The 27,330-nt window shown below is 41.8% G+C and overlaps 2 protein-coding genes across 4 annotated transcripts in view; both read right to left on the bottom strand.

Annotated features, from left to right (window-relative positions):
* The window catches only part of plekhg5 (pleckstrin homology and RhoGEF domain containing G5), a 93,194-nt gene extending 90,376 nt beyond the window's left edge, over positions 1–2,818 (bottom strand). Inside the window, exon 1 of one of the 2 annotated variants that reach the window (XM_033048226.1) lies at positions 2,394–2,818. The gene's annotated coding sequence lies outside the window, so the exon portion shown is untranslated. Of the gene's footprint in view, positions 1–1,912; positions 2,080–2,393 lie in introns of those variants that run through there. The other variant, XM_033048227.1, reaches the window with a different exon arrangement.
* A 6,058-nt stretch (positions 2,819–8,876) lies between these two features.
* On the bottom strand, positions 8,877–27,130 carry nol9 (nucleolar protein 9). 2 transcript variants are annotated; one of them, XM_033048218.1, is made up of 13 exons: positions 26,992–27,130; positions 23,292–23,899; positions 21,616–21,835; positions 20,069–20,199; positions 19,071–19,215; positions 17,391–17,487; positions 17,018–17,115; positions 16,464–16,625; positions 14,853–15,150; positions 13,009–13,120; positions 12,017–12,194; positions 10,159–10,292; positions 8,877–9,410 (listed from the first exon to the last, which is right to left on the bottom strand). In XM_033048218.1, exons 2-13 carry the CDS (start codon positions 23,868–23,870, stop codon positions 9,288–9,290), a joined length of 2,277 nt encoding a protein of 758 aa, XP_032904109.1. In that variant the 5' UTR covers positions 23,871–23,899; positions 26,992–27,130; the 3' UTR covers positions 8,877–9,287. The 2 variants fall into 2 exon arrangements, with proteins under 2 accessions (XP_032904109.1, XP_032904110.1); XM_033048219.1 differs by having other exon boundaries at positions 17,391–17,484.
* Positions 27,131–27,330: the final 200 nt, after the last annotated feature.

Here is a 27,330-nt window from a genome sequence, read left to right as displayed (position 1 = left end):
AGTCCTACAGGCAATTCAGACCTCTTGTAATTTGTGTACAGCACATGACAATAAACTAAGCGGAATCATCTTGCCCAGTAAATACAATGGCATTTATATTCTATTTGGCTCAATAAATGTAATATTATGCTGGGAAATCTGCAATGCACCCACTCTAAAGCCAGAGCATCCGTTCCAAAGAGTGGTGCCCAAAACAGAATGCAGTTTCATAAACAAATGGATAGCCCCAAGTAGTTTGGATGGAGGCAGGCGGCCTTCCTATTAACAGACTTTACAAATAAAATCTTTGTTGCAAATTGGCAAAAGCTATTTATTTTACAGGGTGTTCTGTTTCAGTGCTGGGAAAGTCACAGGCAGAAGGTGACTGAGGTTCCATTACAGCCAACAGCACTGTGTTGAACTCTTCTGTCCTAACGATTTCTCCCCTTCTCTGAAAACAGGAAGAACATCCTGGCTGGAATATAGAACGGTATGACCCAATGCACTTATCACATCTGGCTAATTGAGAATCCAGATGTGTTAATGGCATTTCTGATTAGTAAATTAATTAGTAAATCTGTCTCATTCATTGGGCATGTGATCTTGATGCTTATTTATCATAATTGAATGCTAATGTTAACATTTCCATACAGTTGATGGTAAAATGAAAAAATGTCAAGTGCTTATCAACTTTTGTGAGTAGTACTTTGTTCACTGAAAAATAAAGATGTGGAACACATTCACCTGTATTGTGTCACAAGGATTTACTACTAAAATTAATGTGTGGCAAATTAAATTCCTTGCGCAGGAACTTCAATTTTAGAAATGATTTACAGAGCTAAGGTATATTATTCCTCTTATACACTTCAATGCCTCTGGGTGGAAAGGAACATTGCATCCCAAGTTCCTCCAGCAGATCGCTTGTTGCTCCGGATTCCAGCATCTGCAGTTTTTTGTCTTCATCCATCATTGGCTGTTGTATTTCGCTTCACTTATCAACCCAGCTTCAATCAGTTTTGATATTGATTGAGAATGGGCTCCATAAGTACTGATCACTCTCGCAAGTGAGCCAGGATCAATAGGTAACTTGACATCATGTATGCTCCTCATAATGTCCTCCAAGTGAAGAGAAGACATGAACCCTTGTGAAAATTAGCAGCTTCAGACGAGGAAAATATCTGAATTCCAGTGAGAGCAGTCATCCTCAAGGACATAATCCAGCGAGACTAAACACATTCAGAAGTGGAGGGAAACATAGGAACTTAATTCTGCTCATTAATTTTTCTTCAATAGAGATAAATAATGGCTGTCCAACAACATGCGTTAATCCAAACTGTTTAAATGTTTCTTTGAACATTGTGAATTCAATTGACATTTCCTTAGATTTCCCTAGTAACACAACAAAACATGCTGCTCCTCACAAAAAAAAACATCTATATTAACCCAATCTGTTTAAATGTTTCTTTGAACAGTACAAATTTAATTGACATTTTCTTGGTAGGACATAACATGCTAGTCCTTCCTTGCAAAAAGATTGGCAGCCCCCCCATAGAAAATATTCATGGGCTAACAAGTTCTGTCAATTTAATCCATTAATATTGAACAAACATACTGAATATTATATTGTTCCAGTCACAACACTGCCGTCTGGCCACAGGGGTATCACAACTGAAGACATTGAATTACAGGAAGAAGCCATTCGGTCCGTCATGTTTGTGCCCAGGTCTTTGAAAGATCTACTTAACCCCATCGTTTCCCCAGAAATATGCAAATTTCCTTTCCAAGTTTGTATACCTTTGAATGTTCCACTTGAATTTGCTCCCAACACCTATTTAGGAGGTGCATTCTAAATCATATCAATTCAACATTAGGATCCTAGATTTAGTTAAATACTAATACAGCCACGCAACCAGGGATCAAATCTAGTACTTACTTGGCTACACTCGGAGGCGCAGGTTGAGCCAGTTTCGTGGTGGGGACCCATATTTGGCAAGGGCAGAGTTCATGCTTTGCACTGCAGAGGATGCCAGCTTTAGCCAAACACTGAGCTCCAAATGCCAAATGGATGTAGTGTTTTAATAAACTTCCTTTTCACCCATCAACAACAGATAAAACTCCTCTCATTGAACTTCTGTTTGTCTCTTCCCCCCCCCCTTTCTTCACTCATATATCTTGTCTGTATTATTGTCAGCCTTTCTCATGTTATTTTATTCTACCATAACTTCTCAATTTGTTGTTCTCATGCTTCCTTTTCAACCGACCTGTATTTTTTTTTGCCACTTTTAATTCTCGTAAACTTGTCTTTTTCACTTTTCTTCTTTGCTGTTTCTAACTTTGCAAGTCTTTACATTTAGCTTTTCTATTCTTTCTGAGTCTTCCTTTTTAATCATTTACTACCTTAACTCTCCCTTTACCTCAGAGTTGCTCCTTCTTTGTTGTTCCTTTATTTCCACCTCGCCCTTTTTGTGATTTGTTTTCCCTGTAGCCTTAGTCTTCTGTCTCACTCGGACAACTTCATTGCAGTCGATATCTGATTACAGTTCAAAAGTTAAGCTCCCAGCATCACCGGCATAATTGACCATCACCATGGCAGCAAGAGGCTGAAAAGCCCAGTAACATCTTTCTTCAGCCTGAGCTCTGTGTGTGTAGATAAGTTGTCTGTGTCTTGTATGCTACCACAAAGTCTTGTTCCTATGACCAGACTGCAGATTAATTTCCTCTTTGATATCTGTTTACCTTTATGGGGTCTGTCTGAAGAAGCCCAAATATTTCAGATGGAATTTTTCACCCCAGCCACAAACATGCAGTGCCCATATATATATTTTCTGCCACTGTGCAGTCCAATCTTTGTGCCAAGTCCTTCCGTAGCAGCCAGGATCAGCATATGGAGACGATTAAATAGGCTAAAGCTTTTAGACTCTTAAAAAGGAAAAGGTTTTCTGGAGATCATCCTGCATGTTAAGCTCCACAGCCGAGAGACTTTCTTTGATTAAATTAAACACAAAAGCAGTTTCATCAATTCAAACCTCAGTTCAATTTGTTGAAGTACTGCAAAAATTCTACAATTTGAAAAGGATACTTGCAAGAGATTTATTTAAACCACACCTTTCAAAAACAAGGGAGAACAAAGGGCTTCCTGTGGATTGAACTTTATTACATACGCAAAAGAGCAAAGGAAGCTGAAGCAGTGGCTGCTCTCCACTGTCTGGGCTTTATTTAAGCTAGACTGGAGAGGATCCTGTTTGAAATGTACTGCCTCTCTGTTGAATGCTCTTTGATGATCCATCTCAGAGCTGCAACATACATTTTGGATCTCCCTAATCATCTCTTCACCTAGTATAAGCAGATAATAGACTCTTCTACAGTCAACATTGCATTCTACTATTTCATACATACGTTTGAGTATCTTCCTATATATATATATATATATATATGGATGAATAATCACAAACATACACCTCCTCTGTCTCACTGAAATGCAGGTCTTTATCTCAATAACCCAAGGACATCATCTACAGCACAATCCTCTCCACACTTTTCAGTGGAATCAACATAGTCATAGAGTTATACAGTGTGGAAACAGGTCCTTCAGCCCAACTTGCCCACGCCAGCCGACATGTCCCAACTACACTAGTCCCACCTGCCTGTGCTTGGTCCATATCCCTCCTAACTTGACCTATCCATGTACCTGTCCAACTGTTTCTTAAACGTTGGGATTGTCCCAGCCTCAACTACCTCCTCTGGCAAGTTTTAATAGGTCAAATTTTTCACTCAGAAGGTGGCGGGTATATGGAACGAGCTGGAAGCAGTTGAGGCAGGTACTAAAACAACACTTGAAAGACATGTACAGGTACGTAGATAGGACTGGTTTAGAGGGATATGGGCCAAACATATACAAATGGGGCTAGCTTAGACGGAGAATTTTGGTTCACATGGACGATTTTGTTTCTGTGTTGTATGACTCGATGGTTCTAAACCTCTCAGCCTTCTCAGTTTAGTTGATTGTCAAGTGTACCCAGGTACAGTGAACAACTTTTGTTGCATGCTATTCAGTCAGCAGAAATACAATACATGATTACAATCAAGCCATTTACATGATAAAGGAATAACGTTGAGTGCAAGGTAAAGCCAATAAAGTCCGATCAAGGATAGTCTGAGTGTCACTAATGAGGTAGATAGTAGTTCAGGACTGCTCTCTGGTTGTGGTAGGGTGGTTTATTTGCATGAGAACAGCTGGGAAGAAACTGTCCCTGAATCTTGAGGTGTGCCTTTTCACACTTCTATATCGTATGATGGGGGAGAGAAGAGGGAGCGGCCAGGATGCGACTTCTCCTTGATTATACCTCCTTGCAGAGGCAGCATGAGGTATAAATGGAGTCAATGGAAGGGTGGTTGGTTTGTGTGATGGTCTGGGCTGCGTCCACAATTCGCTGCAATTTCTTGCGGTCTTGGATGGAGCTGTTCCCAAACCAAGCTGTGATGCATTCTGATAAAATGCTTTCTATGGTGCATCTGTAGAAGTTGGTAAGAGTTGTAGGGGACATGCTGAACTTTCTAAGCCTTCTGAGGAAGTAGAGGCTCCACCTCCAGTTTAAATTCCATTTGGAATATTTTGGAGGACCAAGAAACCAAGAACCAAGGCGTTGGTGTACTTTCTCGGTCGTTACTTCCAAATGGGTGGTCCAGGAGAAGTTGTTGGTGATATTGACTCTTAGGAATTTGAAGTATTCAATCATCTCTACTTGGGCGGCATCAATGCAAACTGAGGTACAGTATGTGTACCACTTTGCTTCCTGATGTCGACCACTATCTCCTTTTTCTTGCTGACATTGAAAGGTTGTCTCGACACCAGGTTCTCTATCTTCTTCCACTCTGCTGTAAAGAACGCTAGATCATTCAATCCTTCCTTTACTAACAATTTTATTTTCTTGGCAACATCTTCCTGTCTCTTTTGCACTCGCTTCAGTAGAATGACATCTTTCTTTTTTTGGAGTGTACACTGTACACAAACTATGATCTAAACTAATATTGTAAAGTGTTAACATAACCTTCCTGTTAATACATTCAAAACCCTAGCTCACACAGAAAATAGCCTTAAACCTTTTAACCACATTATGACCTAGTTACCAGCTTTATAAATCTCGTGGCATACACCCCAAAACCTCTTTGTTCCTCCATACTACTTCGTATTCTCCACTGAATGTAAATTTCTTTGCATTAATGCACCTCCCCAAATGCATTACTTCACATTCCTTCTCCCCCCCCCCCCCCCCCCCCCCCCCCCCCCCCCCCCCCATGGCAATTTATTGTATCATCTGCAAACTTGCATCATGCTCATTTAAGCCAAAATTATTTGGGGATGGTGAATGGAATACTGTGGAATACTATTGGTAACAGCTTGCCAATCACAAAAATACTCACCAACTAATATAGTTTGCTTCCTGTCAGATTATCAATTTTGGTTCCAAATGGATTTATTGCAAAAAAAACATATTAATATTTTTAACAGATTAACTTCAGGAATGCTACGCTATTTCGTCATGTTTGTCTGCATTTGTTTCTATGGCTATTATGCAGAAACATGGAACTGCAGATGCTGGTTTACAAAAAAAGACACAAAGTGCTGGAGTAACTCAGCAGGTCAGACAGCCTCGCTGGTGAACATGGATAGGTGATGCTTTGGGTCAGGTCTGAAGAAGGGTCCTGACCCGAAATATCACCTATGCAGAAGCATTTGATGAACATCAACTTTAGTAATTTACATGTTTAGTTTAGTCATGTATACAGAGGTACAGTGAAAAGCTTTTGTTGCGTGCTTCCCAGTCAACGGAAAGACAATACATGATTACAATCGAGCCATCAACAGTGTACAGATACACAATAAAGGGAATAACGTTTAGTGCACGACAAAGCCAGTAAAGTCCGATCAAAGTTAGATAGTCTGAGGGTATCAAATGAGGTAGATAGTATTCAGGACTGTTCTCTAGTTGGTGGTAGGTAGGATGGTTCCGAAGATTGATAACAGCTGGGAAGAAACTCCCTCAATCTGGAGGTGTGCTTTTTCACACTTCCATACCTTTTGTCTGATGGGAAAGGGTGTGACTCATCCTTGATTATGCTGGTGGCTGGGCACGAGGTGTAAATGAAGTCAATGGAAGGGAGGTTAGTGTGCGTGATAGTCTGAGGGTGTGCCCACAATTCTCTGCAATTTCTTGTGGTCTTGGATGGAACTGTTCCCAACCCATACGGTGATGCATCCTGATAAAATGCTTTCTCCGGCGCATCTGCAGAAGTTGGTGAGAGTTGTTGAGGACATGCCGAACTGCCCGAGCTTTTTATAGAAGTGGAGTTATTGGTGTGCTTTCTTAGCCATTGCTTCAATACGAGTGGTCCAGGAGAAGTTGTTGCTGATATTTTCTCCTAGAAATTTGACGGTTTCATCTCTACTTCGGCACCATCAATTGAAACCAGGCGGGATATGTGTACCGCTTCACTTCCTGAAGTTGATCATTAATTCCTTCATGTTGTTAATGGTTGTAGGTAATGCATTGCTGGCAGTAATGTGTAAGTCTGCACTACACCCCATCCCCGTCTAACCAAATCCAACATGCATTTCATTTTCGATACTTAAAATTCATATTATCCTAGCTTCCCAAGCAAGCCGATGATGAACACACACAAAAATCGGAAACTAGAGCCTGAACAAAACCTTTACATGGATTAGAGGGAATAATTCTGGGAGATGAAAAAAAAAAGCATCTCATTTCCCTTCATTTAGTTAGGTAATACAGAATTAGCAGTAATAAATACTGTTTGAATGTATTGGTACACCCTTCCCACATTTACTAGTATATTAATTCACAAGGCACAATTTGCAAAATATCACAGGCGACTGTGAGTCTTCTATCCACTCATGGGACAAAGCCTTTAATTACAAACAGGAATTACTGAGGTGCAACTTACCAACTTCATCTGGAGAATGTTGGTGCCTCCAATATCAATTTAGGACTATCTGCAGTTAGTTGCACATCTATACAGAAAGGCATGCTATAAAATGTCAAACATTTCCTTCCTACCGTCTTCTTTTACAAATTGTGATTCCACACTGGGAACAAACCAAAAAACCTCCAGTTTGTCATCAATGAGGCAATTTCCTTCGTGGCATCCTACAGTGTGTGGCAGCAGCACATCAGAGCACATTGCAGATAAATCCAAACTTGTCCTTGCTGGTGTTCACAGCTGGATACCTACTTGCAAATGTTTTAGAAACAGTATTCTACATCACTCACAGACCAATCAGCCCCTTCAATATGTTCTGCAATTTAATGAAATTATGGCTGATCCTCATTCTAATTCTTCTGAAGAAGGGTGTTGGCCCGAAACGTTGCCTATTTCCTTCCCTCCATAGATGCTGCCTCACCCGCTGAGTTTCTCCAGCACTTTTGTCTACCTTCGATTTTCCAGCATCTGCAGTTGCTTCTTGAACATCTTGCCCATTCTAATTCCATTCTTTTTTCCATTATATCACTTGACATCTTTAGCTAATAAAAAACAATCCCTGATCCAACATCAATTGTACCAACTGGGGAAGATTCAGCAGCTTCTTGTTAAACAAATCAAATTTTACAGATATTTATGAATTGACACAATGTTTTTGTTATAATACACTTATTTCCTATGTCCAATGTTTTTGATGCACAATTTACTCAGTTAGGAATATCAGACTCCGCAGTTGCTGTGGTGAGATGATGGTGCAAGGGCAATTTCTTGTGCTTGTATCGGTGATTGCAACAAATAATAAACCTGGCCCAAGCAGAAGCTGGTCAAAGTTAATGTAATCCAACTTGTTCTTTGTAACTTTCTGGGCAAGTGGGATTCAAACACAAGTATAAAACGTGATAAAAAGTGATTAAAAATATGAGCAATAAAACCTCAGTTTCCCAAAGTGCTTTATCATCTATGTCAGCGATGGCAGCCTCGCCAACGCTCTGCCCGTTTTGTCTTTTATGTTATTTTTAGTGTGTTTTAAAAGTATGTGTTAATGTTCTCTCGTTTTGTTTTGTGGGGGTGGGGGAGGAGGGGGTCAAGGGAAACATTTTTCCCCAAACTCTTACCTTGCTGGAGATGCGATTGTTTACCGGATCGTATCTCCTGTCGCTCTGTGGCCTAACATCATGGAGCTGGCAGCCTTGCTCGAGACCGACTTTGAGCCCCACCTTTGGCTGTGAACTTACCATCAGAGCCTGCGATCACTTATCTGGGATCGGCGCTCCAACTGTGGCCTACGGATTCCAACATCGAGAAGCTCGCAGTCTCAGGTAGAGGCTGATATCGGGAAGCTCCAGTGGCAGAAGGTTTCGACCAGCCGGGACCCAGGGTGGATCGCCCGGCACAGGGGAGCTGAGATTCCCCGATGCAGGAGCTTGATTGCCCTGACATGGAGGGCCCGCCGCCGGCTATGGGAGTCAAGATCGTTTCGTCAACGGATGGCTCGAGGCCCCCAATCACGGCAAAACAAAGAAGGGAAGAGATTTAACTTTTTTTCGTCTTCCATCAGTGATGTGGAGGAGTCACTGCAGTGGATGTTTATGTTAAAATGTATTTTGTGTGTTTTGTTGCTTTTTAGTGGTATGACTGTTCGGCAAATCAAATTCCTCGCATGTTGATAAATATATTTGGCTATTAAGTAATTATGATTAGGAAAACTATCAAAGGTTAATCATTGTTGTGGGAAATAGTCAGATCAATGGGCTGTAGACTGTTTTTGTTTTTTAAATAGTGCCCAAGGAGACTTCACATCCATCTTTGAATGTTCCAACAATGCAACAATCACACAATCTTTCCCCAAGAAATAAAACAAACAAAGTCCACATGTTAGCAAGAACAAAAGCACAACATTATAGTACCAAGTAACCCTTTATTAAAACAAATGCTTGGTCTCCAACTTTAAAATAAAGAATCCCCATCCAGTTCTGAATCCAACCAGAGCCTGACACAGGGAAACGTAGAGTCTGAAGAAGGGTCTCGACCCAAAACATCACCCATTCTTTCTCTCCAGAGAAGTTACTCCAGCATTTTGTTTCTATCACAGGAAATGTTGGAGTGGGCAGTGGAAGAATAAACAGAATGTGGCCAAAATAAATAAAAAAGCCTGCAGGCCCTTTATAAATAAATGTTATAAAGGGTCTGCAGGCTCTTACATTTACTGCATTGAACTTTAATCCCCAGACCCTAAGGCACAGTGCCTATTAAACCACATTACAAGCATTGCATGTATACATTTCCTTATGAATATGTATTTACCCCCATTATGACACAGCTTTAGGATGCTCGCGCCTCCTCAAAGGACAACAAGGTTTAATCCTTCCAGCGCCAGAAAGAGTAAAAGAATAGTCAGATGTCAAGTATGGCACCTCTCCTGTCACGCCAGCCTGAAAAGGAAACAAAACAGTCAGAAACAGGGTTTGAAAAAATCTCCTGGGACATCACTTCCAGGCTCAAGATTATTCTAGGACTGCTTCACAATATAATTGCATTATCACCAAACACCTGCTTCCATAGCTTCTGCCCATTCTTTGCCCTTCAGTGAATGACAGCAGTAGTGTTGGGGGATTAAGGGCGGGGGGGGGGTAACCCAAAGTAGAAATGTTAGTGTCCCTCCAACAATACTCATCTCGCTTTCTGTTCGAGTCCAAACTCTTCCCCAGCACAGAAGTTAATAAAGCTTCGTAATCCTTTCCACCTAAACTCTCAAGTCCCACATGTAGAATGTGAATTATCTTTGTCGCAGGATCACGGCAGACCCTTCCCCAAATAAGAGATCCCTTTATCACTACAGTGATATACCATAATTCGTTTACTACTTCACCAGCCCTTGTAATGACAGACCAATCATACATAGCATCACACAATCAGTCCCACCCAATAGTTAGTTATTACACATCTCCAACATGTACCAGAAGCACGTAATGTACCCCACCCACTATATTATTAAATCATAATCAATTATATATGACTGTATTCAAAGCAATAATTTGATACCGAAGCATCAAAATTCTCAGCATTAGCTTTCAAGTTTTCTTGCATACCAGAATGACTCATTAATATCCAAAACAAGTGTGGATACTTACTGCACAGCCAAGTGACCATTTACACTTCACTCCCTGGGCAAAATCTTACCTGATTTCTGAAGACAGAATTGGGGATGGTGACTGCCCCCACAAGCAAACAATTAACCTGCTTCAGTTTCGCTACAGGAATGGAAGTCAGTATGTAATACAATCTCCTTTCCAGATTAATTCCACGAATGATTCCTATGAAGAGGGGATCTAAAATTACTCAAATGCACACCATCCAGATTTCTAAAGTCCAAGTTGTGCCTAACTTTGTCTGTCCACATTATTGCGGTTCTGTATAGCATAATTACAGAACATAAATGACTCGAAGAAGGGTGACAGTCAAACAGTAGGACAGCTGTGGAGAAATATATTTTAGCCTCCACTCCAAGAACGCCAGGAAACAAGATTTAAAGCCACATTAGGGCAGACTGGTACTGAGGGTCAACATCAAATGCAAAATTGGTTGAAATTGCTAATTTATGCAAGACCCTTGTATTCCAGTGTGCTCCAGGGTGTAACCTTTCAGGAGAGGCCAGTCCCTGGCTGTTTGTGCCGGGGCCAAAGCACAATACCTTTATGACCATAATTGATCCGTTGTTGGAAACACTTTGACAGACTGTGCCTCTGTCTTCATACTCAATGACTATCAATCCTGCCCAATACCTGGCAACATTAGAGTGCTGTGAAATATTTTAACAATGGCAGTTAATTTCTTAAAAGTTTGAATACTTGCCCTGATTTTTGCATGCCCTTGAAGTATAATCCCCCTAACTATCTTGTAAATGCAATTTCATGGAAATATTCAACAATAATTTATTCTAATTCATCACTTTTTTATTAAATCAAATTCAGCATTAATGATTATTTCATGACTATGGCCTAAATACCCGACTTTGGTTTACCTCGAAGTTTGAGCTAGTTTAAAAGGGAATGTCAGGCATATTGGCATCAACCTGTATCAGTTTGGTAACATGGCTTACCAAGTTTGTTCCGGGTTCAGAGCTCTGACCCCAGCTGGAAAACCTAGAAAGCATTGGCACGCTGCTTGAAAATGAATGAATTTGTGAGGCTCATAATCTGCAACAGGAGAAGTGACCCTGCTGAATAAATAAATAGCGGGAAAAAAACCCAAACAATTTCCAGCTCCAGGCATCAGAGATTTGGAACCAAGCCGGAGGTAACATGGACATATCATTTGAGCCCATGTCTGATTCCAATGCCCACAAAGCCCAATGTGCCTCCACCATTCACTCGTCAGGTCCCTGGATTGTTTGGTGTGCGAGGACAGTCTGTGCGCTCAATGGCCAAGAGATTCTACTGGGACAATCATAAAAGTAAATGGATGTCTAAGTACATTGGTCCATCTTTCAATAACATGTACCGAAGTAGCTGTAAGATTTGCAGTTAACAACACTCATTGTATCAAGTTCCACCCAGCAGTTTTGGTAGCAACACCCTCATCAAATAATCAATATCAGACACCAGAGCAGAAACTTACACTGAACTGCTCCACCATGCTGAAAGACTTCCTCATTTTCATAGGCTGCCACTTGCAGAAAACATTACGCTCTAACCCTTTCAACCAACTCACATTAAAACATATTCAGTGATCTGGTGAATACTCCTCTAATAATAAATATCACGTTTAGGGAGAAATACTGCCAGATTTAACAACAGTGAATATATTTCATCATTGTCTGTACGAAGAAGTGACTTGATGGTCTGAATCTATCCACAGATTCATGATTAATGAATCAGAGCTGATCATTCAACTTAACCACTGGTGGTTATCCTAAACCAAGCTCCATAAAACAGTAAAGCTTTCATCCTCTCTTCTGATGACTTGGTGGAATTGGATTGTGAATAGTACATTTTGCCCTGTAGTATATGATGTGACACAAGACTCCTTTAACACTTACCAACACCAAAGCAATCACATATTGGAGACTGAGAGAGTAATACGGGTCCATCTGCATGGGTCTTGACACCACCTGGTATTCTGCACAGACCCACCAAACTAGCATTGACTGCATACAAGATATGTGTGGGTGTCACATCACAGTGCAACACATGTAGAACGACTGCATTAAATGGCACCTGCAAAAAAAAACACAAAAACATAAATTTATAGAATAAAAGGTTTATTGACATCTTAGACTACCGAGATAACTCCCACCACCACTCAGAGCATGACTTTTAACATGAATCACACCTGGAATGCAAAACTATTCTTCCTTTTTTTGAGAGGGCAAGCAATGAAGATTATATCTCTAGCGCCTCAAGAAGGATGGAAAAGACTCTTTGACACTGGTAACAGATGATTCAGGACCACCATTGTGATGGCTATCCATGCAGTTATCCCTCTGCAGTTTACTGTGCGATTTACTTTGTCACCTAACAGTTCATCAATAAACTGGCACTGCAGAGCATCATAGTCGATGGACTGCCCTGAAGTCCACATTCATTATTTGCAAAGAGACTCATGGCTTCAGTGCAGGAAAACAATAAGTCTGGTTCGACAGGAGCCAGAAGCAAACTGCTTTGCCCTAATTTCTACAAATAGAGCTTTTCCATATTGCATGTTCTGAAGAATGGTCATCCGTCTGAAATGTTGACTCTGTTTCTCCCTGCTCGACCTGCTGAATATTTGCCAGCATTTACTGTTTCATTAAAGGATAATGCCATGTTCACCTTCCTAAATTTCCCATTGAAGGATCAGATTAGATTATCCATTCCATAATTCCTGTGCAGTTTATTGGAAATTCACAATATTAAGTCCCCAAAAGCAAAATAAACAGATTACACAGGTAAATGCAACCTAAATGAAACATTAAAAAGTACCTACATTGTGAAGCTTCAAATGTTGAGTTGACAGAAATAAGCAAAAAAGAATTTAAGGAATGGCACTTACCTGATATGGCAACATACTATGCAAGGATAAGGGGTGGCGGATGTCCAATGACTGCAGGTGGCTGAAAGAACCCAGAAGAGCCAAATCTCTCAGCACATTGCTGCGGGATTTTCTGGTGGAAAAAATTTATTATTAGTGGCTTTGAAGGGGTGTCAGGACAGGGAGTTGCCTGCATTGCATCCAACACAGCTCTATTATCAGGCATCAAATATTGGGACAACAAAACAATACTCGCAGAACAAATAAAGGTAAAGCTCAGGGCCAAGCTCAGGGACCTTAAAATTTCAAACAATTTTGATAATAAGGCTACTTACACTTGTTGGGAAGAGAAAAAATGAAAAGTCAATGCAAGAGATAATAAATTGTGAGAAATTAACAAAGCTGTTTTAGATTGTTTAAAAAAAATTGACATCAAAGAGTGTGGTGAGGCTAACAGTATAAATACATAAATTAAAAAGTAAGCTTGATAAACACTAGGGTAAACACTAGGCATTTATAGAAGCTGATATATAGTAAACCTTTGTTATAATGGACCATTGAGGGGGAGGGGGGGGGGAAGAATGGTGTCCGTAATTGCCGATTGTCCACTATAACCAAGTAAGGTATTATCATTGTACGTGTAGTAGAATCAAACAACTACAGTTGCTGGTTAATGCACAAATGGACACAAACTGCTAGATGGAGTAACTCAGTAGGCTAGGCAGCATCTCTGGACAATGTAAATAGGTGATATTTTGGATCGAGACCCTTCTTCTGATTCTCGGTCTGGAATTGGGCCTGAAATCCAGGTGAATTAACTGCCCCGGCCTGCAGGTGGCTGAGGGAGGGGTGGCTGCGGGCGGAGTCAATGGTCGCGGCCAGTGGGATGGAGCGCAGGTAAGGGTTGGCAGTGGCGGCAGAAGGCACGACTTAAAAGCGGCCAAGGTATGTGTGTTGGCCAGCAGTGGCGGGAGAAGGCACGGCTTAAAAGCGGCCAAGGTATGCGTGTTGGCCAGCAGTGGCGGGAGAAGGTCCGGTCTGGAAGTGGCGTAGGCGGCTGGCTCTGCAAATGGTCGTCGCGGCCGTGCGAGACGGGGACAGCACGGGTGGCTGGGGCTGAGAGCGCTGAGGTCAGCCAGCACTGCAAGCGGCCAGGGAGGTAGTGCGGGTGGCCGATGCTGTGAGCGGCAGGGGATGTGCACGATCAGCTGTTGATATGTCCATCCGCTATAACCAAAATTTGTTCTAAACAGGTTATTTAAACTAGACCTTACTGTAGTCAGAAAATGAAGGATGGATGGAAGCCTAAATACAACATAAATCCTGGTCCATATTAGTTGAAGCAAATGTCTAATTTCTATGCTGAATAATCTACGAGAGTTGTGACCATATATCTGTACTTGAAATGAGATCACCTAATCGCCACATCCAGAGTTATGCGTCCCCCTCGCCGAAATGCATCCTCCTCATCCATACATGTATTCACTCACAAAATATTCAAATTTTCCATTGCACAAAGACAAGAAGTGGGTAGGGGACTTGTATATGAAAATAACCACAAATATATCTTTGTGTAAAAATAGTTTACGTAAAAAGGAGGAAGTTGGAGGTTTCTTGGAACCAGTTCCTTTTATCCTTGTGGGTGGTATAGAGGAAGCTTGGCCAGTTTCTCTTGTGCAGTATACAGCGAGTACTCTGTACAATTAATATACACTGTTCACTGGTCATCCATCTGAAATGTTGATTCTGTTTCTCCCTTCATAGAGATTGCTTGACCTGCTGAATATTGGGAGGGAACAGACACTTGTATCCCTGTTAGGTGTTTAGAGTAATAGGAGATATTAACATAACATAGTTATACTTACGAACATCTTCCATCTTCCACTCCAGGAAACTCAGAATGAATGCACATCCATTTGTGTCCCTGGTGTCCCACGTGCATTTGCATCTCCTCATCTGAAGATGAGGAGTTTGAGGACAACTTGAGGTTCGCGGGCTTTTGCTGAATTTGGTGTTTCCCCTTGGTCTGCCACCCTGCAGCTGTCTGCACAAAGTCCGCTGTCAGAAGCACAAAGTCTTGGCTCCCCCTCGTGGCGACCAGCTGTACCACATGGGTTGGTGCCAAAAAACGGATCAGATCAATCAAAACAGACAAGCCAAATCCTATCAAAGAGGAAGGGAGACAGGTAGTGTTCAAGATCAGGTGGATTTGACAGAGACCGATTGAGGCTAAATGCGTGAGTATAAAATGGCATGATTTTGATCCGGGACTTTTCCCAAAATGTATGATGACTCGTATAAATGAATTCAATATTGTTCCTCTAATAACACAATCGCCATTCTGTAATCATTATACAAATTTATCAAAGTGATTAATTTACTGTAAAACAGTTATATTAAATTTAAACTGCAAAATCAAAATAATGAGCAAAAGGAATAGACAGTGGAGTTACCAAAATATACTCTTGTATTCATTTTTTCAAAACTATTCTCCAGCTTAGTTTTAAAATGACTGTTGAAGGTGTCCAGATCACAAGTGGATGACAATTGTGGCAGGAGATGACATAACTGCAAAGTACATTTAGCTCCTGAAACTATCTGACATGAGACAATATCTTGAAGATAATGGTTTGCCATTTATTCTAACAATAATGGGAAGCATCATTTAGCCAATGTTGTCAACTACATGGGAGAAACTAGAACTGCGCATACTGTATCATATTAAATTGTCTCATATTAAATAGGTTAATTATGCAAATCATTATCTCAGGTGCTGTTAGTCTGGATTGAGAATTTCTACACTCTCGTGCTATTTCTGGGAAACAAGGGCTAACAATATATCAAAGAATATTCACTTCATGTGCAAATGGAAGGCAGTGGTACCTATGGAATGTATACTCCAATATGCTGTGGGAGTGGGGTTTAATTAATGGAAATAAAGCAATCTTAGTATCCAAGTTTCTGAATGGCAGTGATGTAGAAGGTAGTGCTATTGTTCCACGTGGACAGCAAACCTGGGCTTGATCTTGACCAGCATTCGGAGCTTGGCTTTCTCCCTGTGACTGTGCAGGTTTCCTCTGGGGACTCCAGTTTCTCCAACATCCCAAGAAGATGGTTGGTAGGTTATCCTTTGTTTCATTAAGTAAAATAATCTATGTTTAAGAAGGAACTGCAGATGCTGGAAAACCGAAGGTAGGCAAAAATGCTGGAGAAACTCAGCGGGTGAGGCAGCATCTATAGAGCGAAGGAAATAGGCAACGTTTCGGGTCTTCAGATAATAATCTAAGTGCAGTTTCTGGCAAGTCAGTGAGAAACTGGGAAATAAGTGGAGGATTATTCTGAGAGGAAGCAAAGATTTGAGAAGCCTAATAGCCGCTTTCTGCAGTGTGAGAACATTTTAAAACGTACAAACATGACTTAAAAGGGCCAAATGACACTTTATCATCTATACTCGATTGTATTGTAAGGTTTCTGACCTTTGAACCAGCCCATGGTATTTATGACCAGTGGAGCCTCTTTCTTGTACTCTGCAAAGAGGTACCTCACAATGTTCATATATCGATCTGGGTGTTGATCACAGAGCACATTACCATAATACACCATCTTGCGCGGTTCACACTGATGCATGTAAGGAGGACCTATTAAAAGATAAAGGAATTAAACACAATGTGGGAAAAGAAAGGAGAATGTGCATGACAGTAGGCAGAGAAATTATAGTCTTATAATTATAATTATAGAAATGACTGTAAGTGCAAGCATGAGAGTGCAAGATCATGCGTGTGTCAGGAACTGGAGTAAAGGGTGGGAGTAAAAGTGGTGAGTGATGAGCAAAGAATTTGCATGCGCAAAAAGTCAACTTCATCCTCCGTCACAGCAAGAACAAAAGCAGATTCCTTGTTTTTTTGTGTTAAAACTAAACCGTAACATTATCTTCTCCCCGGATGTTTAGCTTTAGCATGCTCCATTTTTTTTTTTAAGTCATTGTATTCCAAAGGCTACCTGCATCAACATTGTTCAGTTGTATACTTACTGAAAATAGGCTTTGTCACCAAGTTTAGTGCCATGCAGCCAGGGGGACTAAATTCCGTCTGACCTACGTCAAGTTCGAGAAATTCTACACATGGAATGCTGTGGGAGAGATAATTAAACGATGATAACGTTTCTCTGCTATCGCCTCAGGTAGATAAAATTCATAAACCGGACAACAGCTTGAGAAAATATAGTGTATTATAATAAATCACTTAGCCATCAGTGCCCATTCAACATGAAACACGCCATCAATCTATGTGGATCAGTCACAGTCATTAGATCATTTTTGCAGTTAAAACATTCACATTCTAAATATGGGGAAATGTAATATTCCCCATCATTGAAAAGTTAATGCAAGGTGTAATAAAACTTACTGATTCAGAAGCGAGTTCATGAGATGTCTGTTAAAGGTTGACTTCCCTACATTCTTTCCTCCGCATGTCAAGATGACAGGATACCCATTGTCATCTTCTAAAATGAAACCATATATGCATTACACACTGTAGCACAACTTAATCATATTAACACCATGACTGGAATAGAAGTAAACCACTCGGTTCCAATTCAATAGCAGCAAATATGATAACAACCTCCCCATTCCTGTAATCCCCTGGTAACCTTTTGTCACTTACTTGTTATGAATCAAAGTGCTGGAGGAATTCAGTGGGTCAGGCTGAATTCGGCCAGCATTTCGTATTTTGCTCAAGATTCCAGCATCAGCAGTTTCTTGTGTCTCCTCTTTATTGAAACATTTAAGGACTAGGGTCTCAGAAAAATAAACATCCTTTTCACAACCATACTGCCTAATCCTCAGGATCTTGCATGCTTTAAATAGTCCCCTCTCATTTTTCTATACTCTAGCATATGCTAGTCTCGACTCGCCAACCTTTCCTCATTCAATAACCTGTCTATTCCACGTATCTGTTTTCTACGATTGCTTCCAATACATTTATACCCTTCCTTAAATAAAGAGACCAATACTGTACATTGATCTCCAGGTGTGATTTCAGCAATGCCCTATATATATATATATGAATCATAACCATAGTTCTATATTTTAATTTCCCTTGCAATAAATGAAAACATGTTAGTTTTCCCAATTATTTGCTGTACGTGCATTTCAGTATCCGAAAGTTTAGGTAATATACTTTATTTTTTGTGTCAAAATAGACCGCTTCACTTTTTTTGCAGATAATAACCTGCGCAGACAGTGAAGAAAGCTAATGACATGTTGGCCTTCATTGCGAGAGGATTTGAGTTTAGGAGCAAGGAGGTCCTATTGCAGTTGCACAGGGCCCTGGTGAGACCACACCCGGAATATTGTGTCCAGTTTTGGCTCCTAATTTGAGGAAGGACATTATTGCTATTGAGGGAGTGCAGCGCAGGTTCACCAGGTTAATTCCCGGGATGTTAGGACTGACATGTGATGAAAGAATAGGTCGACTGGGCTTGTATTCACTGTAATTTGGAAGGATGAGAGGGGATTTTATAGAAACATATAAAATTCTTAAAGGAATGGACAGGCTAGATGCAGGAAAAATATTGCCGATGTTGGGGGAGTCCAGAACCAGGGTCACAGTTTAAGAATAAGGCGTAGGCCATTTAGGACTGAGATGAGGAAAAACATTCATCCAGATTTGTGAATCTGTGGAATTCCCTGCCACAGAAGGCGGTGGAGGCCAATTCACTGGATGTTTTCAAGAGAGTTAGATTTAGCTCTTAGGGCTAAAGGAATCAAGGGATACGAGGAAAAAGCAGGAACGGGATACTGATTTTAGATGATCAGCCATGATCATATTAAATGGCAATGCTGGCTTAGAGGGCCGAATGGTCTAATCCAGCACCCATTTTATGTTTAAGCAACTGTCATTAGTATAGAGAGGCATAATGTTGGCATGACGTGAGCGGTTATAGGGCCTGTATTCACACTGTAGAACTCTCTGGTGAATGCCTGTGTAAAGCAATGATATAACAAGGGCAGCAGAAACACTAAATCTTCATACTTGCCATGTTCCAAATCCTTCCTCCATCAACATCAAGTCCCCAATGCTTACCAAGACACGTCTTTACAAGTTCCTGCACAGTGGCCGTCCAGCTTTCGGACATATTCATCCCCTGATCATCGGGAAGAACAACTACCCCAATAGACGCCAATGCTGCGCATTCATTGAATGCAACTTTCCCAGAAATCATCCCTTTCTGAAAGGTAAGAGTCCAAAAAATAAATTAAATTCACTGTATAATTTGATACAGAAATGTTAAACTATACTCAGTAAACTATACTGCATCAGGAATAATGGTTTGACTATCTGCAATAAATGGATAAAGGCCAATCATGAGATATAATACCACAACGAAGACTCTCAGCACCAAATAAATGAATGAGCGGCTCATTGCAGTTTCAGCAATTCTCAAGAGCAATAGCCTAATTTGCTCACAGCACCCAAGTAATCCTCGACCATCTTCAAATCCCAAATACAACATCTGTACCTCATGTTGACATTTTATAAAACTGCTCAAGTATCTCTGACAGACATTGGAAGTAATGGAGGTATGTTTCGCTCGGACCCTATAATAAATTAATCATATTCATTCTGCATGATGAAGCTTTCTATGGCTAATATTGTACATTGTATTTTACGACAGTGACCACACTTTAAATTGGCAATAAAGTATTTTGGAATGTTCAAAAAACTGGCAAGCTGTTTATTTTCTTACATCAGTATTATCCCTAATTTACCATTCCAATTCATTTTAAATGTCTCTTAATCTTCAATTGCATCCAATCTTATTGATCTTATTTTATTCAGATTAGTAAATAACAAACAATGGTTAGCAATTGAAAGCCTATTTTAAAGGCTGCTCGGACAGAGATCTGCAGTTTTCAGTACAAACTAATACATAACACAACCTCAGTGTTGTAGGCAGCCCTACATTTATCCACAGAACAAGAGTCACTCGACAGTGATAACATCCTGGACACTCACAAACACATGCACTAAACCCAGACAGCATTCTTTGGATGTGGTTGTAAATCTTATAAACCACTCACTGAATGTGATGCAAATATTTCCTTGTAGTCAGAGATGTTGGACAGAAAGAGTGTTTCTGGGCTATCAAGATGCTCCAACAGCAGGACTGAGCTCGAAGATGTCACCTCCTTCATCAAAATATGTCTTGAAGCTGCAATAAATACAGAGATTAGGAGCACAACACCAAAATACCCCCATTAGCAATCCTAAACTAAAATGCGAGTGTTAGACATACTCAGCAACTCCAGCAGCATTTTTCAGAGAGAAACAGAGTCCATGTTTTAGGTTGATGACCTTTTTATCAGAACCTGAATTCAGCTAGAAAAATTAGGGAAGCGATTTCAGCTTAGCAAACCCTCTCATTCCATCCCAACAAACACATCTAGGACAGATACCAAATGGGTCAGATAAAGAGTAAAGCACTGTCAATATATTTTAGGTAGACAAAAATGCTGGAGAAACTCAGCGGGTGCGGCAGCATCTATGGAGCTAAGGAAATAGGCAACGCTTCGGGTCGAAACCCTTCTTCAGACTATATTTTAAATGTCCTTAAACTTCACAAAAAGAATGCAAACCTTGTTTTGTTTTACTTTTTATACCGTTTGGTAGCCTTCCTGGGTATCTATTTACGGCCATTACTAGTTGTCACAATAAAAGGTGCAGAATTTAGAAAAGTGTAAATCCCAGTATTATTAAAAACACTCCCAATTTTATTCTACAACAATTTCAGCTTATATGCACCCTTGCACCTTTACAGGAACATTATCAAACACAAAAGCTGCCAAGAGTAATTAAGATAATAGGTCAATATTAAGAGGTGACTTTTAAAATATTTTTTTAAAGAAGGAAACGAAGCAGAGGGAGGGAAAATCCAAACCAAGATGTTTGTTAGTTGCAGACTTGGGCACTCACACTGTAATTACATTCAGCCCAAGTGGATAAGACAGATAGTTGGGAAAAGAATTACAGAAATATGGAGGAATGAGACCACAGCAGGATTTAGAAACCCGAATAAAGATTTTAAAGGAAGAGAGACACAAAATGCCGGAGTAACTCAGCGGGACAGCCAGCATCTCTGGTGAGATGGAAATGGGTGGCGTTTCTGGTCGAGAGAAGGGTCTCGACCCGAAACGCCACCCATTGCTTCTCTCCCGAGATGCTGCCTGTCCCGCTGAGTTACTCCAGCATTTTGTGTCTATCTTCGGTCTAAACCAGCATCTGCAGTTCCTTCCTACATATTTTAAAGGCAAGGTGTTATTTAACCAGGAGATAGTATGCTTGAGTATGGGTGAACAGAAGTTGATCCAAGTTAGGACACGGGCAACAACGTTTTCGGTGACCTCAAGTTCAGTGAGTGCAGAATGAGAAAGGCCAGGGGTGTGCTGGAAACTTACATTTCAGCTTTGCTAAAGCCATCAGACAAGGCCCTTACAACTTGCAATAGGAATAAATTCCTGCAGACCCCGTGTACCACGCACCATCCTCTTGCTACACAAATGGTACAATAGACATTTGATGCATCTGGTCTAACAACTAGTATTTCTTTCCGTGGATCCCAGATCCTCACCTGCTGCTACATGGTGTCGTAGAACTGATTTCACTTCCATTTTCATCTCACGCTTCGTCAGGCCTGGTTTACAATGAGGCAGAGCCTCGATGCTCAGCGCAGCATGTGTTGGTAAAGAGTACAGATGGTATGCGGGCTGCCCCTCTCTAATTGTAAACCCAAATACCTGAACACTCCCATACAGGCATGTTACTTGACATCTTCCTCGAAAAGTCAGTATCTGTGTAAATTAAAGCCAAATTGAAATTCATGGTAAAAATGTGTCTTTCACTCTCAACAAGGATTACATGACATAATGTCTTATAACAGTCAATCTCTGTGCTCACAAAGAAAAAAACAACATTGGTAAAGAGCAACAAAAAGACTAGTGAGTCAATACTTCAAGGCTGGGGTGGGGGGGGAATGATGGATTTGTAGCCAAGTTTGCAGATGACATGATAATATGTGGAGGGAAAGATGGAGTTCTCCTTCTTGCGTATGGCGTGCACAGCCTAAAGTTGTAGGACAACTTGTTCTATTTGATCTTATTTGATTGTGCACGTCGGTTTGATTGCATTCGGTGAAACAGGGCGGACCACGTGAAGGTTGCAATCTTCCACCCCAAAGATGGAGTTGAGGAAGCAGGGAGTCTGCAGAAGAAATTGGATGGGTTTTGGAGGGTGAACAAGGAAGTGGTGAATGGAATACAGCATAGCAAAGTGAACTATCATGCACTTTGGTGGAAGGGCTAAAGGTGTAGACTATTATTTAAATGGGAAAAGAATTCAGAAATCAGAGGGGCAAAGGGACTTGGAGGTGCTGGTGCAGGATTTGCAAAAGATTAATTTACAGGTTGAGTCAGTAGTACAGAAGGCAAATGCAATGTTAGCATTCATTTTAAGATGACCAGAATATAAATGCAAGGATATAAAGCTGAGATTTTATAAGGTGCTGATCAGACCATATTTGGAATATTGACTGCAGTTTTGGGTTCCATATCCGAGGAAGGAAGTGCTGGCATTGGGGAGGGTTCAGAGGTTTTGCACTCAGCGGTTTTGCACTCAGTGGGTGAGGCAGCAATCTATGGAGAGGAGGAATAGGCGACGTTTTGGGTCGAGACCCTTCTTCAGACTGATGTCTGGGGGGATGGGGGGGAAAGAAAGGAAGAAGCGGAGACAGTAGGCTTGTGGGAGAGCTGGGAAGGGGATAGGAAGGAGAAAGCAAGGACTACCTGAATTGGAGGTCAATAAAAGGACATTCCTTTAGAACGGAGATGAGGAGGAATTTCTTTAGCTATATGGTGGTGAATCTGTGTAATTCATTGCCACAGAAAGCTGTGGAGGCCAAGTAATTGGGTATTTTTAAAACAGAGATTGATAGGTTGTTGATTAGGAAGGGCATCAAAATTTACAGGGAGAAAGCGAGAGAATAGGATTGAGAGAGAACAATAGACCAGTCATGATCAAGTGGCAGAGCACACTCTATGAGGTGAATGGTTTAATGCTGCTACTGTCTCTTATGATCTCAGTGTTGCAGAGCACCAGTTCCAGAGGCAAAGAACAATGTTCGCAATGGGGTAGAGGCGAGTCAGACAGTACACTAGCTTTTAAAAGGACTGTTCAGAAGTCTGATAATTCAACACCGCATGAAGGGCGAGGGGCTGAAGGAGCAAGGAGCAAAACAAAACTCTTTAATACCTGTGATGGTGACATGAGGACTATACTTTGTTCATTCCCAGTGTTAATTGCAGTGAAACAAAATCTTGCATTGACTTCGGAGGATGCAGTGCCATTGTCAACAAGATCTTCAAATGGTTCACCATTAAGCCCACCATTAATTGTAAACAAGCCGGCATTCAAACACTGTTGCTCGATTCCTTCCTCTTTCTCCTCAGTTCCATTCGCCTGCTCTATTAAAGTCCTGCTCTTTTTTAATGAAATGTTGACCTTTTCCTCCAAGTTTTGAGATGGGGGCTCAGTTTTATTTTCTTCCTTGTGTAGTTCACCAGTATTTGATTGCAGATTTTCATCATCCTCACATTTTTCTTTGGCACTTTCCCATTCAACGGCATTTATTGTGCTGTGTCTGAGGCGTGGTCTCTTCATTCTGCGGCGACAGGGGGCAAGTAAGCAGCAACGTCGCGTGAGCACGCTCAGCTGCTTGGCTCCTGAAACATCAGTCAGTACCAACATGGTCTTGCGCTTCCACCTGCGGCGCCGAGCTACTGTGGAAACAGACTGGCTCAAACACATCCCCGCTGGATTAGTGACTCTCATCTTTTGTTAGTTTCAGCACGATCCAACTGCTTGAGAGGAGAAATAACATATTTAAAAAATCAGTAATTATTCAGCTTTCTGGTGCGTGTCTGAGTATTCAATGTGGGTGATTGACAGATCTGACAGAATGATTACATAGAAATGCAGAATCAAGAAAACGTAACGCCACATCTCTTAAAATCCTTCTGTTTTAATCTGTTATTTTTAATTATTTGCAACAGTAATTAACCTGGTTTCAAATATTTGTTTTTGATTGCTGTCATTCAACTCTACTACCTTCTCTAAATCCATCTCTACAATTAATCAGTTTTCTCTTCCAAAACTCCATTCCCTTAGTATTCCAGCCAGCTCTGAAACCTGCTTAGTGCTCAAGGTAGTGACTTTATGCAACAGGCAATCTATAATCTGCCTACAATTAAAAGCACCGTACTATTGTTAGTAATTCTATACACCTTGATAATCCCCTAATGCACATTGCAATAAATTCCAATTATTCCTTGCTCCTATTCCTCACCTCAATCAAAAACATTTTCATATCTTGAAAAAATTTACAGCAACAACCATGTTCATTTCCCCATACCTATTCTCTCATTGCATATAACCATTTCATACCCAGGTAGACAAAGGTAGACAAAAGTGCTGGAGAAACTCAGCGGATGGAGCAGCATCGATGGAGCGAAGGAAATAGGCAACGTTTCGGGCCGAAACCCTTCTTCAGACTGATCATACCCAGTTAATCCTCATAACCCTTTTCTTTATATTCTCTCCACTATGTCCCAATGTGCATTGTCTGCCAAAGCAAACTGCAAGCACACTTCACAACTCAGTACCCACAACCCACCAAAAACAACTATTTGGCCGGGTGCATTTCTATTGAGTTCTTTGAGCATGTGACAAGCATTGGATTTTCAGAAGGCTTTCAATGAAGTCCTACATAGGAAATTGGTTATCAGTGCACTTAGTTGCAATATTGTGACAGACCGAATAGAACCAAATGGATCTTTCTCGGGTTGGCATACTGTACAGTACTGCTGGGATTGATACTTATGCTCCAGCTTTTTACAATTTAAGTCAATGATTTGACTGAGGGAACCAATGTCATCTTTCCTTTGCGCTGATAATGCTAAATTATAAAATGTGAGCTGGGAGGAAGATGTAAAGAAGCTTCAATGAACTATAGACAAGCCTAGTAAGTTAACAAGAATTTGGCAGATGCAAAATAACGTGCCAGAATGTGAGGTTGTCTCGCTTACACTGCCCCTGCCCCATCGCCACATGAAACCACACTCTGCCTTGCCCTCCTACACTACACCCGTCTTCCCTCCTCTCCAACACAACACCCTCTCCCATACCTCTCGCCCAGCAGAGCTGGTCCTTACCCTCAACTTCTCCTTCAACTCCTCCCACTTTCTCCAAATCCAAGGAGTAGCTATGGGCACTCGCATGGGCCCCAGTTATGCCTGCCTCCTTGCACGGTACGTCAAACAATCTTTGTTCCAGGCGTACACTAGCACTATCCCTGAACTCTATCTCCGCTACATTGATGACTGCATGCACCCATGCAGAACTCACTGACTTCATCAACTTCACAACTAATTTCCATCCTGCACTCAAATTCACTTGGACCATCTCTGACATCTCCCTACCGTTTCTAAATCTCACCGTTTCCATTACAGGAAATAGACTATTGACCAACATCTACTACAAACCTACTGACTCCCATTAGCTATCTTGACTACACTTCTTCCCACCCTGCTTCCTGTAAAGACTCTGTCCCCTACTCCCAATTCTTCCATCAACACTGCATTTGCGCCCAGGATGAGGTGTTCCATACCAGGGCATCGGAGATGACCTCATTCTGTAGGAAACAGGGATTCCCTTCTTCCGTTATAGATGAGGCTCTCACTAGGGTCTCCTCAATATCCCACAGTTCCGCTCTTACTCCCCCTCACCACCATTCGTAACAAGGACAGAGTCCCCCTTGTCTTCACCTTCCACCCCATCAGCCGTGGCGTACAGCATATAACCCCTCCAACATTTTTGCCACCTCCAACGGGATTCCACGACTGGCCACATCTTCCCATCTCCACCCCTTTCTGTTTTCCGGAGAAATCGTTCCCTCTGAAACTACTTGGTCAACTCGTCCCTTCCCACCCAAACCACCTCCTCCCCAGGTACTCTCCCTTGCAACCACAGGAGATGCAACACCTGTCCCTTTACCTCCCCCCTTGACTCCATCCAAGGACCCAAACCGTTTCTCCAGCTGAGGCAGAGGTTCACTTGTACCTCCTCTAAACCTCATCTACTGTATCCGCTCTTCCAGGTCAACTTCTCTACATCGGCGAGACCAAGCACAGTCTCGGTGATCGTTTCGTTGGAACACCTCCGCTCAGTCCGTCTTAACCTACCTGATCTCCCGGTGGCTCAGCACTTCAACCCCCCCTCCCATTCCCAATCTGACCTGGTCCTCCCCCATTGTCAGAGTGAGGACCAGCGCAAATTGGAGGAACAGCACCTCATATTGCCCTTGGGTAGCCTACACCCCAGCAGTATGAACATTGACTTCTCTAACTTCAGAGAAGATAGCCCTTGCTTTCTCTCTCCATCCCCTTCCCAGTTCTCCCACTAGTATTACTGTCTCCGACTACATTCTAGCCCCCTCCCTCCTCCCCTGACATCAGTCTGAAGCAAAGATACTGGTCTGAAGCAAAGATTATAGAGGAGCTCTGCTATAAGATCTTTGGTCTGAAGAAGGGTCTCGACCAGAAACGTCGCCCATTCCTTCTCCCCATAGATGCTGCCTCACCCACCGAGTTTCTCCAGCATTTTGTGCCTGCCCTCTCTCACATTGCAGCAGCCACCTGCCTCCCCCTCCTGTACTGCAAATCTCTCTGCTCCCAGACTGAAATCCTTTCTAATATCCCACCCTAACTCTATTTGCCCCCCCCACCACCACCACACACACAACACCAAGTGCAGCCTCACGCCACTAACTAACTGTCGCCGGCGACGGACAATCCGCCCCCTTTCTCCGCGCCTCACGACTGTATGAATCTTCCAAACCCATGTACTTTCATTTTAGCTTCCCGACTTTCGACAATAGACGGAATTTGAACAATACCACGATTACAGCCGCTCCCGCTCTGGCCCCGGCCCTGTCCCCGGCCCCGGTGTCCCGCTTCCAGCACCTTCCACCCCGTGCTGGCCTAACACCACTGGTGGCGGCCATTCCACATCGCTCCCGGAATTACTTTCGTGCGGCTCCCCCTGCTGGTGGGAGGTCGAAGCGGGACAGCGGCATCCTTCAGCAACTCACGTCCTCACATAGAAAATAGGTGCAGGAGTGGAGGCCATTCGGCCCCTCGAGCCTGCACCGCCATTCAATATGATCATGGCTGATCATCCAACTCAGTATCCCATCCCTGCCTTCTCTCCATACCCCCTGATCCCTTTAGCCACA

Source organism: Amblyraja radiata, chromosome 31, assembly GCF_010909765.2.
Source record: "Amblyraja radiata isolate CabotCenter1 chromosome 31, sAmbRad1.1.pri, whole genome shotgun sequence".
NCBI classification, from domain to species: Eukaryota; Metazoa; Chordata; class Chondrichthyes; order Rajiformes; family Rajidae; genus Amblyraja; species Amblyraja radiata.
Note: the sequence above shows the minus strand (reverse complement) of the source record. Positions and strands in the feature narration are given on the sequence as shown.

Coding starts and splice junctions, on each gene's coding strand:
- nol9 (XM_033048218.1), bottom strand. CDS start 23,870: ATGAGAGTCACTAATCCAGCGGGGATGTGTTTGAGCCAGTCTGTTTCC. Junction 16,626..17,017: donor GGTGACAAAGCCTATTTTCA/GTAAGTATACAA, acceptor ATCTTTTAATAG/GTCCTCCTTACATGCATCAG. Junction 12,195..13,008: donor ATAGTATGTTGCCATATCAG/GTAAGTGCCATT, acceptor TTTTTTTTGCAG/GTGCCATTTAATGCAGTCGT.